This window comes from Salvelinus fontinalis, chromosome 22 (genome assembly GCF_029448725.1).
Source record: "Salvelinus fontinalis isolate EN_2023a chromosome 22, ASM2944872v1, whole genome shotgun sequence".
NCBI lineage: Eukaryota > Metazoa > Chordata > Actinopteri > Salmoniformes > Salmonidae > Salvelinus > Salvelinus fontinalis.
Genome location: NC_074686.1, coordinates 26,655,875 through 26,670,363, shown reverse-complemented (window position 1 = coordinate 26,670,363; position 14,489 = coordinate 26,655,875). Strand labels below are relative to the sequence as shown.

Genomic DNA, 14,489 nt, shown 5'->3' with positions numbered 1-14,489 from the left:
ATTCAATGAATTAATCATAAGTAAACCTAGCAGGTGGAATCTCTAGTCACCCTCCTACATATCACCTATTGATTGGTCATTTCTGTCCTGCATCAGACTTTAATCTCATTGGTCAGTGTTCACCTGAGCTGTGCTCTCATTGGTCAGTGGTCACCTGAGCTGTGCATATAGATAATCAAAACTATCCACTTGTCCACTCATTTCATAGTAGGCCTGTGTTAAAGGTCCAGTGCAGCCGTTCTTATCTCAATATCTAATCATTTCTGGATAACAATTTTTACTGTGATTGTTTTCAATTAAAATGGTCAAAAATACACAAAAATAGAAGACCATTTTTGACCATTTTAATTCAATACAATAATTTTTCAGAATTTCACAGTATTTATTCCAACCTCATGATGTGTAAATATATATAAAACACAGCAAATTACAGTTTTTGACTGCACTGGGTCTTTAAATAAAAACAAACCAAATACATTTAAAAAATTGCCTTTGAGCGGTTGAGCATAGAAACAATTCTGTGTTTAATTGAATTATTCAATTAACACTGTGGCTGGTTCTTCATTAAAATGTTTTCACTCTATTAATTAGGTGAAGAAATCACACATCACACATCGCAGCTAACCAAGAGCATGTGTGTCTGCGTGTGCGTGCGAGCTTGTGGAGACAGAGTAAAAGTGACTTACGGGTTCCCATAGTCCCAGACAACACACTGAGGATCTGATGTGCCCTGCAAGAAACAAAAGAGGAGAGGGGGAGTGGGGAAAAAGAAGAGAGAAACAGTTCACTGTTTGAGGGGAACGAGTGAAGGTGTGTGGAGGATGGAAGGAGAGGTAAACAGACGGACAAAGGAAGAGAAAAAACAAGACAAAGGAAGGGAGAAGCTGTCTTCACCGAGGACAGACAGTGAGAGGAGAGAGAGGAAAGAGAGAGAGAGAAAGAGGAGAGAGAGACACCAAATAACGCATGCAGAGCAGAATTAGGCCGATACCCGCTAATGTTCAAAATCCAGAAAAGAAACATTAAATTCTACAACCACCTAAAAGGAAATGATTCCCAAACCTTCCAAAGCCATCACCTACAGAGATATGAACATGGAGAAGAGTCTGCTAAGCAAGCTGGGCCTGGGGCTCTGTTCACAAACACAAATAGACCCAGCATAGTCACAGGACAGCAACACGATTAGACCCAAACAAATCATGAGAAAACAAAAAGATAATTACTTGACACATTAGAAAGAATTAACAAAAAAACTGAGCAAACTAGAATGCTATTTGGCCGTAAACAGAGAGTACAAATGGCAGAATACCTGACCACTGTGACTTACCCAAACGTAAGGAAAGCCTTGATTATGTACAGACTCAGTGAGCATAGCCTTGCTATTGAGAAAGGCCGCAGTAGGCAGACCTGACTCTCAAGAGAAGACAGGCTATGTGCACACTGCCCACAAAATGAGGTGGAAACTGAGCTGCACTTCTTAACCTCCTGCCAAATGTATGACCATATTAGAGACACATATTTCCCTCAGATTACACAGACCCACAAAGAATTCAAAAGCAAATCACAATTTTGATAAACTCCCATAGCTACTGGGTGAAATACCACAGTGTGCCATCACAGAAGCAAGATGTGTGACCTGTTATCACAAGAAAAGGGCAACCAGTAAAGAACAAACACCATTGTAAATACCCAAATTCATGTTGATTTATTTTCCCTTTTGTAATTTCACTATTTGCACATCGTTACAACACTGTATTTAGTACATAATATGACATTTCTAGTGTCTGTAATCTTCTAGAGTGTAATGTTTACTGTTCATTTTTTATTGTTTATTTCCCTTTTGTTCATTATCTATTTCACTTGCTTTGGCATGCCAATAAAGCCCTTACAATGAACATTTATTTGAGAGAGAGCGAGAGAGAAGGAAGAAGAAAGAGAGATATCCTACATCTATTTGATGTTGTTTTACCTAATTAACCAACATCTTCTACACTCCCACAAACTCCCACAAACTCCCCAATGTAAACACAAACAGCTGTCCTCAAAGTCTAAACAAGCGAACCATTCATTATCGACTAACTCCTAAACCATCGATTCACTGGAGCCCAAGCCAATCGCACTGAGTAAAACAGCCTGTGATTGGCTAACCAAAGTTCAGTGGTGCGTATATAGCATTACTGAGGATGACTCTCCACGACTCAATAAGGGAATTGATTGGAGAATCGATTAGCTCTAATTGATTCATCCATGCTCGCTCCACTAGCGAGCAGCAGTGGTCAGTGATTCGATTGCTCTGCTCTAATTGAATAATCTGGACTAGTTCCATGCACTATATACGTCTCAATATGTTTTATCCTACTGAGGACGAATGATTGGATTTTAGGAGTGTCCAGTTCAGTCCAATCTATGACCTGATGAGGCAACTCTCTATTTCAGCCAAGCATTACAAAGACCATTAAACTAATCATTGCCTTAATGCAGACAATCAGGAAAGACAATTCTACCAGTGCAAAGATGGTTTGTGGCAGTGTAAGAAGAAACCTGTGGACTAGTGTAGCGATGGACTCACATGCAGGAAAGCCACACTTTTAGCATTTTATAATCTGAATACAGAAATACCTGGTCCTCCAGGAAAGAAAAGGAAATCCAGCCCTTTCTGTTTTAGCTACCCATAGATTAGAAGCCATCTCTGGGGAGGTAGGGGAGGAAGGGTGCCTATCAGTGTTTATATTATGGCCATGCATAATTCAAGCTTCCCTTTGAGGCCCATCTGTTAATGAAGGGGAGGCTCCCCCTGGTGGTGGAGGATGTTGTTACACTGGTCCCCTGTGAAAAGTTGGTCCCCTGTGAAACATGAGGATACTGCCTAGGGTTGCTTCCTAAATGACACCCCATTCCCTATGTATTGCATTAATTTTGGCCAGGCCTCATAGGGATATGGTAAAGTAGTGCACTAAATACAGAATAGGGTGCCTTTTAGTGCACTTCTTTTGGCACCCATAACAGTGATTTCCACAACGACAGAAGAAGGAGTGATAAATAAGTTATGTATCTAGGCAGAGCGGCCAGAGGAAGCATGTATCCAGGCAGCGTGGCCAGAGGAAGCATGTATCTAGGCAGCGCGGTCAGAGGAAGCGTCTATCCAGGCAGCGTGGTCAGAGGAAGCATGTATCTAGGCAGCGCGGTCAGAGGAAGCATGTATCCAGGCAGCCCGGCCAGAGGAAGCATGTATCTAGGCAGCGTGGTCAGAGGAAGCATGTATCTAGGCAGCGCGGTCAGAGGAAGCGTGTATCCAGGCAGCGCGGTCAGAGGAAGCGTGTATCCAGGCAGCGCGGTCAGAGGAAGCGTGTATCCAGGCAGCGCGGTCAGAGGAAGCATGTATCTAGGCAGCGCGGTCAGAGGAAGCGTGTATCCAGGCAGCGCGGTCAGAGGAAGCATGTATCTAGGCAGAGCGGTCAGAGGAAGCATGTATCCAGGCAGCGCGGTCAGAGGAAGCGTGTATCCAGGCAGCGCGGTGAGAGGAAGCGTGTGTCTAGGCAGCGCGGTCAGAGGAACCGCGTATCCAGGCAGCGCGGTCAGAGGAAGCGTGTAGCTAGGCAGCGCGGTCAGAGGAAGCATGTATCTAAGCAGCGCGGTCAGAGGAAGCTTGTATCTAGGCAGCGCGGTCAGAGGAAGCGTGTATCCAGGCAGCGCGGTCAGAGGAAGCGTGTATCCAGGCAGCGCGGTCAGAGGAAGCATGTATCCAGGCAGCCCGGCCAGAGGAAGCATGTATCTAGGCAGCGCGGTCAGAGGAAGCATGTATCCAGGCAGCACGGCCAGAGGAAGCGTGTATCCAGGCAGCGCGGTCAGAGGAAGCGTGTATCCAGGCAGCGCGGCCAGAGGAAGCGTGTATCCAGGCAGCGCGGTCAGAGGAAGCGTGTATCCAGGCAGCGCGGTCAGAGGAAACGTGTATCTACGCAGCGCGGTCAGAGGAAGCGTGTATCTAGGCAGCGCGGTCAGAGGAAGCATGTATCTAGGCAGCCCGGTCAGAGGAAGCGTGTATCTAGGCAGCGCGGTCAGAGGAAGCATTTATCCAGGCAGCGCGGTCAGAGGAAGCATGTATCTAGGCAGCGCGGTCAGAGGAAGCATGTATCTAGGCAGCGCGGTCAGAGGAAGCGTGTATCTAGGCAGCGCGGTCAGAGGAAGCGTGTATCTAGGCAGCGCGGTCAGAGGAAGCGTGTATCTAGGCAGCGCGGTCAGAGGAAGCAATTATATAGGCAGCGCGGTCAGAGGAAGCGTGTATCTAGGCAGCTCGGTCAGAGGAAGCATTTATCCAGGCAGCGCGGTCAGAGGAAGCGTGTATCCAGGCAGCGCGGTCAGAGGAAGCATGTATCTAGGCAGCGCGGTCAGAGGAAGCGTGTATCCAGGCAACGCGGTCAGAGGAAGCATGTATCTAGGCAGCGCGGTCAGAGGAAGCATGTCTCTAGGCAGCGCGGTCAGAGGAAGCATGTATCTAGGCAGCGCGGTCAGAGGAAGCATGTATCCAGGCAGCGCGGTCAGATGAAGCGTGTATCCAGGCAGCGCGGTCAGAGGAAGCGTGTATCCAGGCAGCGCGGTCAGAGGAAGCGTGTATCCAGGCAGCGCTGCCAGAGGAAGCATGTATCTAGGCAGCGCGGTCAGAGGAAGCAAGTATCTAGGCAGCGCGGTCAGAGGAAGCATGTATCAAGGCAGCGTGGCCAGAGGAAGCATGTATCTAGGCAGCGCGGTCAGAGGAAGCGTCTATCCAGGCAGCGTGGTCAGAGGAAGCATGTATCTAGGCAGCGCGGTCAGAGGAAGCGTGTATCCAGGCAGCGCGGTCAGAGGAAGCATGTATCTAGGCAGCGCGGTCAGAGGAAGCGTGTATCCAGGCAGCGCGGTCAGAGGAAGCATGTATCTAGGCAGCGCGGTCAGTGGAAGCGTGTATCCAGGCAGCGCGGTCAGAGGAAGCGTGTATCCAGGCAGCGCGGTCAGAGGAAGCGTGTATCTAGGCAGCGCGGTCAGAGGAAGCATGTATCTAGGCAGCGCGGTCAGAGGAAGCTTGTATCTAGGCAGCGCGGTCAGAGGAAGCGTGTATCCAGGCAGCGCGGTCAGAGGAAGCGTGTATCCAGACAGCGCGGTCAGAGGAAGCATTTATCCAGGCAGCGCGGTCAGAGGAAGCATGTATCTAGGCAGTGCGGTCAGAGGAAGCATGTATCTAGGCAGCGCGGTCAGAGGAAGCGTGTATCTAGGCAGCACGGTCAGAGGAAGCGTGTATCTAGGCAGCGCGGTCAGAGGAAGCGTGTACCTAGGCAGCGCGGTCAGAGGAAGCGTTTATCTAGGCAGCGCGGTCAGAGGAAGCATGTATCTAGGCAGCGCGGTCAGAGGAAGCATTTATCCAGGCAGCGCGGTCAGAGGAAGCGTGTATCCAGGCAGCGCGGTCAGAGGAAGCATGTATCTAGGCAGCGCGGTCAGAGGAAGCGTGTATCCATGCAGCGCGGTCAGAGGAAGCATGTATCTAGGCAGCGCGGTCAGAGGAAGCATGTATCTAGGCAGCGCGGTCAGAGGAAGCCTGTATCTAGGCAGCGCGGTCAGAGGAAGCGTGTATCTAGGCAGCGCGGTCAGAGGAAGCGTGTATCTAGGCAGCGCGGTCAGAGGAAGCATGTATCTAGGCAGCGTGGAAAGAGGAAGCATGTATCTAGGCAGCGTGGTCAGAGGAAGCATTTATCTAGGCAGCGCGGTCAGAGGAAGCGTGTATCCAGGCAGCGCGGTCAGAGGAAGCGTGTATCCAGGCAGCACGGTCAGAGGAAGCGTGTATCCAGGCAGCGCGGCCAGAGGAAGCATGTATCTAGGCAGCGCGGTCAGAGGAAGCACGTATCTAGGCAGCGCGGTCAGAGGAAGCGTGTATCCAGGCAGCCCGGCCAGAGGAAGCACGTATCTAGGCAGCGCGGTCAGAGGAAGCGTGTATCCAGGCAGCGCAGCCAGAGGAAGCGTTTATCCAGGCAGCCCGGCCAGAGGAAGCATGTATCTAGGCAGCGCGGTCAGAAGAAGCGTGTATCTAGGCAGCGCGGTCAGAGGAAGCGTGTGTCCAGGCAGCGCGGCCAGAGGAAGCGTGTATCCAGGCAGCCCGGCCAGAGGAAGCACGTATCCAGGCAGCGTGGTCAGAGGAAGCTTGTATCTAGGCAGCGCGGTCAGAGGAAGCGTGTACCCAGGCAGCGCGGCCAGAGGAAGCGTGTATCTAGGCAGCGCGGTCAGAGGAAGCGTGTATCCAGGCAGCCCGGCCAGAGGAAGCATGTATCTAGGCAGAGCGGTCAGAGGAAGCATGTATCTAGGCAGCGCGGTCAGAGGAAGCGTGTATCCAGGCAGCCCGGCCAGAGGAAGCATGTATCTAGGCAGCGCGGTCAGAGGAAGTGTGTATCCAGGCAGCGCGGTCAGAGGAAGCATGTATCTAGGCAGCGTGGCCAGAGGAAGCATGTATCTAGGCAGCGTGGTCAGAGGAAGCATGTATCCAGGCAGCGCGGTCAGATGAAGCGTGTATCCAGGCAGCGCGGTCAGAGGAAGCGTGTATCCAGGCAGCGCGGTCAGAGGAAGCGTGTATCCAGGCAGCGCGGCCAGAGGAAGCATGTATCTAGGCAGCGCGGTCAGAGGAAGCACGTATCTAGGCAGCGCGGTCAGAGGAAGCGTGTATCCAGGCAGCCCGGCCAGAGGAAGCACGTATCTAGGCAGCGCGGTCAGAGGAAGCGTGTATCCAGGCAGCGCGGCCAGAGGAAGCGTTTATCCAGGCAGCCCGGCCAGAGGAAGCATGTATCTAGGCAGCGCGGTCAGAGGAAGCATGTATCTAGGCAGCGCGGTCAGAGGAAGCGTGTATCCAGGCAGCCCGGCCAGAGGAAGCACGTATCCAGGCAGCGTGGTCAGAGGAAGCTTGAATCTAGGCAGCGCGGTCAGAGGAAGCGTGTATCCAGGCAGTGCGGCCAGAGGAAGCGTGTATCTAGGCAGCGCGGTCAGAGGAAGCGTGTATCCAGGCAGCCCGGCCAGAGGAAGCATGTATCTAGGCAGCGCGGTCAGAGGAAGCATGTATCTAGGCAGCGCGGTCAGAGGAAGCGTGTATCCAGGCAGCCCGGCCAGAGGAAGCATGTATCTAGGCAGCGCGGTCAGAGGAAGTGTGTATCCAGGCAGAGCGGTCAGAGGAAGCATGTATCTAGGCAGCGCGGTCAGAGGAAGCATGTATCTAGGCAGCGCGGTCAGAGGAAGCATGTATCTAGGCAGCGCGGTCAGAGGAAGCGTGTATCCAGGCAGCGCGGTCAGAGGAAGCATGTATCTAGGCAGCGTGGTCAGAGGAAGCGTGTATCCAGGCAGCGCGGCCAGAGGAAGCATTTATCCAGGCAGCGCGGTCAGAGGAAGCATTTATCCAGGCAGCGCGGTCAGAGGAAGCATGTATCTAGGCAGCCCGGTCAGAGGAAACGTGGAAGACAACTCTTTGTTTCAGCTCACTCACATAACGGGTGTCATCTACATCACAAGTCCCTCAGAGCTCATTAGCCTCTGATGCCACGTGGCGTAGCAGCATTTTCTAGCATTCAGCCATCAATCACCAGTCAGACGGACTAGCCGAATGCTAACACTAGCTCCATTATGACTGACAACAGGGTACTCCCACACTGTCTGCCTCAGTCTTTAGCACGGACACATCACATATTGACGGTGTCTGCATCAACAGTAGGCTCCCTTGCAAAAGACTGAGGAGAGAGATCTAACGTCTAACATCTGTGGATGGTAGTAATTATATTTTGTATACATGTTTTATTTATACACCTGCACCTACAGTACATCTTTATATTCATGATAACTCAAGAAGCACTACCAATGTGTAGTGGGTTCACAAAGTTAGCTGCCCTGAGTATTCAAGACAGAGAAATAGTTGAGAAAAGGTACTGCAGAATATCAAGTGTTCAACAGAACCATAGTGAAGACAATCACGACAAGGGTAGATGAGGGATGACCAGAGGAAGGACAGTCCTTGGCATCTGCCCTCCTGCATCTTAATCACACACACAGAATAGGGTGCCTTTTAGTGCAGAGCATCTGCCCTCCTGCATCTTAATCACACACACACACACACACACTCACTCACTCACTCACTCACTCACTCACTCACTCACTCACTCACTCACTCACTCACTCACTCACTCACTCATTCATTGGTCATTGGAGAGGTGGATGGGCAGTTGGGACCAGATGTCTTCACAGTGAGGACAAGGCCCAGTACAGGGACCTCAACACACCCCTCCGCCTCCCCCTCAGCCTCTACCCTCCCTTAACATCTGTCGCTGTGAGGCTACTTCAGCATCTGGGCCTTGTCTTCCTGGCCAAGGTCACCACCCCTCCGTAGCTGCAGGGTATGACTCACATATGCACGCACGCGCACACACACTTGGCCAATGTCATCACCCCTAACAGATGCAGACCACATGATTACCAAGAAATCCCAGAGAGAGTGCATATGACTCTGTGTGTGTGGCTGTATGTGTGTGCATGTGTGTGTGCATGCATACCGTGTGTGTGTATTTGCGTGGGTACAGGTCTATATTTGTGTCAGGATCTTACATCTCCAGTACACTCAGTGTATGTCCTACAAACTGCCCTACCACAGGGGTCTAGACCCTAGCTGTTCTCTCTCTGTGGGAATCTGAGGTTCCAATGGAGAATCAGCATGCTGATTCTCAGCAGGAGACCTTCAATAAGGTCCTACTGACTTTGGATAGCTTCCTTCCCTGTCTCCTCTCAACATCTCTTTGGAACACAGCTGATGTATATGAGAGAGAGAGAGAGAGAGAGAGAGAGAGAGAGAGAGAGAGAGAGCGAGAGAGCGAGAGAGCGAGAGAGCGAGAGAGAGAGAGAGAGAGAGAGAGAGAGAGAGAGAGAGAGAGAGAGAGAGAGAGAGAGAGAGAGAGAGAGAAGATGTACTGTAATACTGAGGCTATGAACATCATTATCTGACTATGAGACATCATTATCAGGCTATGAGACATCATTATGAGGTTTTGAGGCATCATTATGAGGCTATGAGACATCATTATCAGGCTATGTCACATCATTATAAGGCTATGAGACATCGTTATAAGGCTATGACACATCATTATCAGGCTATGAGACATCGTTGTGAGGCTATGATACATCATTGTCAGGCTACGTCACATCATTATAAGGCTATGAGACATCGTTATGAGGCTATGACACATCACTATCAGGCTATGAGACATCGTTATGAGGCTATGATATATCATTATCAGGCTATGTCACATCATTATCAGGCTATGAGACATCGTTATGAGGCTACGAGACATCATTATCAGGCTATGAGACATCATTATAAGGCAATGAGACATCGTTATGAGGCTATGATACATCATTATCTGGCTATGTCACATCATTATAAGGCTGAGACATCGTTATTAGGCTATGACACATCATTATCAGGCTATGAGACATCGTTATGAGGCTATGAGACATCACTATCAGGCTATGAGACATCGTTATGAGGCTATGACACATCACTATCAGGCTATGAGACATCGTTATGAGGCTATGAGATATCATTATCAGGCTGAGACATCATTATGAGGCTATGAGACATCGTTATGAGGCTATGAGACATCATTATCAGGCTATGAGACATCATTATCAGGCTATGAGACATCGTTATGAGGCTATGACACATCATTATCAGGCTATGACACATCATTATCAGGCTATGTCACATCCGTATCAATCAATCAATGAAATTAATTTATGAAGCCCTTTTTACATCAGCCAATGTCACAACGTGCTATACAGAAACCCAGCCTAAAACCCCAAACAGCAAGCAATGCAGGTGTAGAAGTACGGTGGCTAGGAACAGCTCCCTAGAAAGGCAGGAACCTAGGAGGAACCACATCACTATCAGGCTGTGACACATCAGGCTGTGACACATCATTATCAGGCTGATTCACATCATTATCAGGCTCAAGTTCTCATTTACAACTGTGACCTGGCCAATATAGACCAAAGCAGTGCAACACAAACAACACAGAGTTACACATGGGACGTAGGCTGGTCCTCGCGACATATTGGTCGCCAGACTCACTGGCTCCAGGTCATCTATAAGTCTTTGCTAGGTAAAGCTCCGCCTTATCTCGGCTCACTGGTCACCATAGCAACACCCACCCGTAGCACGCGCTCCAGCAGGGGTATTTCACTGGTCATCCCCAAAGTCAACACCTCCTTTGGCCACCTTTCCTTCCAGTACTCTGCTGCCAATGACTGGAAAGAATTGCAAAAATCACTGAAGTTGGAGACTTATATCTCCCTCATTAACTTTAAGCGTTAGCTGTCAGAGCAGCTAACCGATCGCTGCAGCTGTACACAGCCCATCTGTAAATAGCCCATCCAACCAACTACGTACCTCATCCCCATATTTGTCTTTGTTTTTCTGCTCTTTTGCACGTCAGTATTTCTCATTGCACATCCTCATCGGCACATATATAACTCCAGTGTAAAATTCTAAAATGTAATGACTTTGCCACTATTGGCCTATTTATTGTCTTACCTCCTTACTTCATTGGCACACACCATGTACAGAGTTGTTCTATTGTGTTATTGACTGTATGTTTGTTTATCCCATGTGTAACTCTGTGTTGTTGTTTGTGTCACACTGCTTTGCTCTATCTTGGCCAGGTCGCAGTTGTAATTGAGGACTTGTTCTCAACTGGCCTACCTGGTTAAATATAGGTGAAAAAAAATGAAGTGAACTGGAATGACTTAAAATCTGAAAGACTTTGGTTTTTAAATGTAAAGATATAGCCTAATCATATCATTATCTGTAAATGAAAGCAATTGGTTAGAAGAAGCCTACATAACCAACCCATAAAATAAAAATGCAACATCCATTTATGACCAGCTATGTAAACTCTTACATTGATTAATCTTGCAATAGATCTTGTTTAACAGGTAATATTCATGTTTGTCTTCTTCTAATGCCTCTTGAGGGGAAAGTCATCTAAAAATAACAGAAAATAATCAGATTACGCTCTTGAGTTTTGGTAATCCAAAAGTTACGTTATTGAATGGCGCCGGAGGGGATGGCTGCCGTTTTACGGGCTCCTAACCAATTGTGCTAGTTTGTTCGCATTGTTTGTAACTTATTTTGTACATAATGTTGATGCTACTGTCTCTTATGACCAAAAAGAGCTTCTGGATATCAGAACAGCGATTTCTAGAGACTGGAGAATAAACTGGATGAGCTCCGTTCGAGACTATCCTACCAACAGGACATTAAAAACTTTAATATCTTATGTTTCACCGAGTTGTGGCTCAACAACAACACTAGCTAGCACAGACTGGAATATGTTCTGGGATTCATTCAATGGCATTGAGGAGTATACCATCTCAGTCACCGGCATCATCAATAAGTGCATTGACAACGTCGTCCCCACAGTGACCATACCTACATATCCCAACCACAAGCCATGGATTACAGGCAACATCCACACCGAGCTAAAGGCTAGAGCTGCTGCTTTCAAGGAGCGGGACTGTGACCCGGAAAATGTATAAGAAATCCCGTAATGCCCTCAGCCAAACCACCAAACAGTCAAAAACTCAATACAGGACTAAGATCAAATCCTACTACACTGGCTTTGACACTCTGACAACAAAGTGAAACCCAGACGTGAGCTGCCCAGTGACGTACGCTTACCAGAGGCTTAGTCCCCTCCTATACTCCCTGTTCACCCACGACTGTGTGGCCAAGCACGACTCCAACACCATCATTAAGTTTGCTGATGACACAACAGTGGTAGGCCTGATCACCGACAATGATGAGACAGTGTGGTGCCAGGACAACAACCTATCCATCAACATGAGCAAGACAAAGGAGATGATCGTGGACTACAGGAAAAGGAGGGCCAAACACTCCCCCATTCACATCGATGATGCTGTAGTTGAGCAGTTCGAAGTTCCTTGTTGTCCACATCACCAACAAACTATCATGGTCCAAACACACCAAGACAGTCATGAAGAGGGCACGACAACACCTTTTCCCCCTCAGGAGACTGGAGATTTGGGATGGGTCCCCAGATCCTCAAAAAGTTATACAGGTGCACCATCGAGAGCATCCTGTCCAGTTGCATCACCACCTGGTATGGCAACTGCTCGGCATCCGACAGTAACACGGAACCCAAACCATCTGAGCGCGTGCCTCATCGTGCATAAATTTATTTTGTCCCCCCACACCAAACGCAATCACGACACACAGGTTAAAATATCAAAACAAACTCAACCAATTACATTAATTTGGGGACAGGTCGAAAAGCATTAAACATGTATGGCAATTTAGCTAGCTAGCTTGCACAAGCTAGCTAATTTGTCCTATTTAGCTAGCTTGCTGTTGCTAGATAATTTGTCCTGGGATATAAACATTGAGTTGTTATTTTACCTGAAATGCACAATGTCCTCTACTCCGACAATTAATCCACACATAAAATGGTCAACCGAATCATTTCTAGTCATCTCTCCTCCTTCCAGGCTTTTTCATCTTTGAACTTATATAGTGATTGGCATCTAAACTTTCATAGTATTACCACGACGACCGGAAAAACAGTTTGTCTTTCAATCACCCACGTGGGTATAACCAATGAGGAGATGGCACGTGGGTACCTGCTTCTATAAACCAATGAGGAGATGGGAGAGGCAAGACTTGATCTGCGTCAGAAATAGGAATGACTTCTATTTTAGCCCTTGGCAACGCAGACGCTCGTTGGCGCACGTGAGCAGTGTGGGTGCAATAATTGAATAACATGGATTTGTAAATGTATTTTGTAACAGTCGCACACGCGACGTGTCCGGTCTGGTCAGCATGTAAGGCTCTACAGAGGGTAGTGCGTACAGCCCAGTACATTACTGGGACCAAGCTTCCTGCCATCCAGGACCTACAGTATATACTCAGCGGTGTCAGAGGAAGGCCCTAAAAATTGTCAGACTCCAGTCACCCAAGTCATAGATAGTTCTCTCTGCTACCGCACGGCAAGCAGTACCGGAGCCAAAAGGCCCTTGACAGCTTCTACACCAAAGTCATAAGATTGCTGAAAAATGTATCAAATGGACACCCAGACTATTTGCATTTGTTTGTACACTGCTGCTACCCACTGTTTATTATCTATGCACAGTCACTTTACCCCTACCTGCATGTACAAATTACTTCGACTAACCTGTACCCCCACACAATGAATCGGTACCGGTACCCCCTGTATACAGCCTCATTATTGTTATTTTATTGTGTCACTTTTACTTTAGTTTATTTATTAATTCTATTATATTAAAACTGCATTGTTGGTTTGGGGCTTGTAAGTAAGCATTTCACTGTAAGGTCTACACCTGTTGTATTCAGCATTTCACTGTAAGGTCTACTACACCTGCTGTATTCTGCATTTCACTGTAAGGTCTACTACACCTGTTGTATTCAGCATTTCACTGTAAGGTCTACACCTGTTGTATTCAGCATTTCACTGTAAGGTCTACACCTGTTGTATTCAGCATTTCACTGTAAGGTCTACACCTGTTGTATTCAGCATTTCACTGTAAAGTCTACACCTGTTGTATTCAGCATTTCACTGTAAGGTCTACTACACCTGTTGTATTCTGCATTTCACTGTAAAGTCTACACCTGTTGTATTCAGCATTTCACTGTAAGGTCTACACCTGTTGTATTCAGCATTTCACTGTAAAGTCTACACCTGTTGTATTCAGCATTTCACTGTAAGGTCTACTACACCTGTTGTATTCTGCATTTCACTGTAAAGTCTACACCTGTTGTATTCAGCATTTCACTGTAAGGTCTACTACACCTGTTGTATTCAGCATTTCACTGTAAAGTCTACACCTGTTGTATTCAGCATTTCACTGTAAGGTCTACTACACCTGTTGTATTCTGCATTTCACTGTAAAGTCTACACCTGTTGTATTCAGCATTTCACTGTAAGGTCTACACCTGTTGTATTCAGCATTTCACTGTAAGGTCTACACCTGTTGTATTCTGCATTTCACTGTAAGGTCTACTACACCTGTTGTATTCAGCATTTCACTGTAAGGTCTACTACACCTGTTGTATTCTGCATTTCACTGTAAGGTCTACTACACCTGTTGTATTCAGCATTTCACTGTAAGGTCTACTACACCTGTTGTATTCTGCATTTCACTGTAAGGTCTACTACACCTGTTGTATTCAGCATTTCACTGTAAGGTCTACTACACCTGTTGTATTCAGCATTTCACTGTAAGGTCTACACCTGTTGTATTCTGCATTTCACTGTAAAGTCTACACCTGTTGTATTCAGCATTTCAATGTAAAGTCTACACCTGTTGTATTCAGCATTTCACTGTAAGGTCTACACCTGTTGTATTCTGCATTTCACTGTAAGGTCTACTACACCTGTTGTATTCTGCATTTCACTGTAAAGTCTACA

The 14,489-nt window shown here is 47.6% G+C and overlaps 1 protein-coding gene across 14 annotated transcripts in view; it reads right to left on the bottom strand.

Moving 5' to 3' along the window:
• The window catches only part of LOC129820109 (adhesion G protein-coupled receptor B2-like), a 557,707-nt gene that overhangs the window by 124,759 nt on the left and 418,459 nt on the right, over positions 1 to 14,489 (bottom strand). For all 14 annotated transcript variants that reach the window (XM_055876984.1, XM_055876983.1, XM_055876992.1 and 11 more), the window contains one exon: positions 687 to 730. In XM_055876984.1, coding sequence (XP_055732959.1) covers positions 687 to 730 — 44 coding nt within the window. The remainder of the gene's footprint in view (positions 1 to 686; positions 731 to 14,489) is intronic.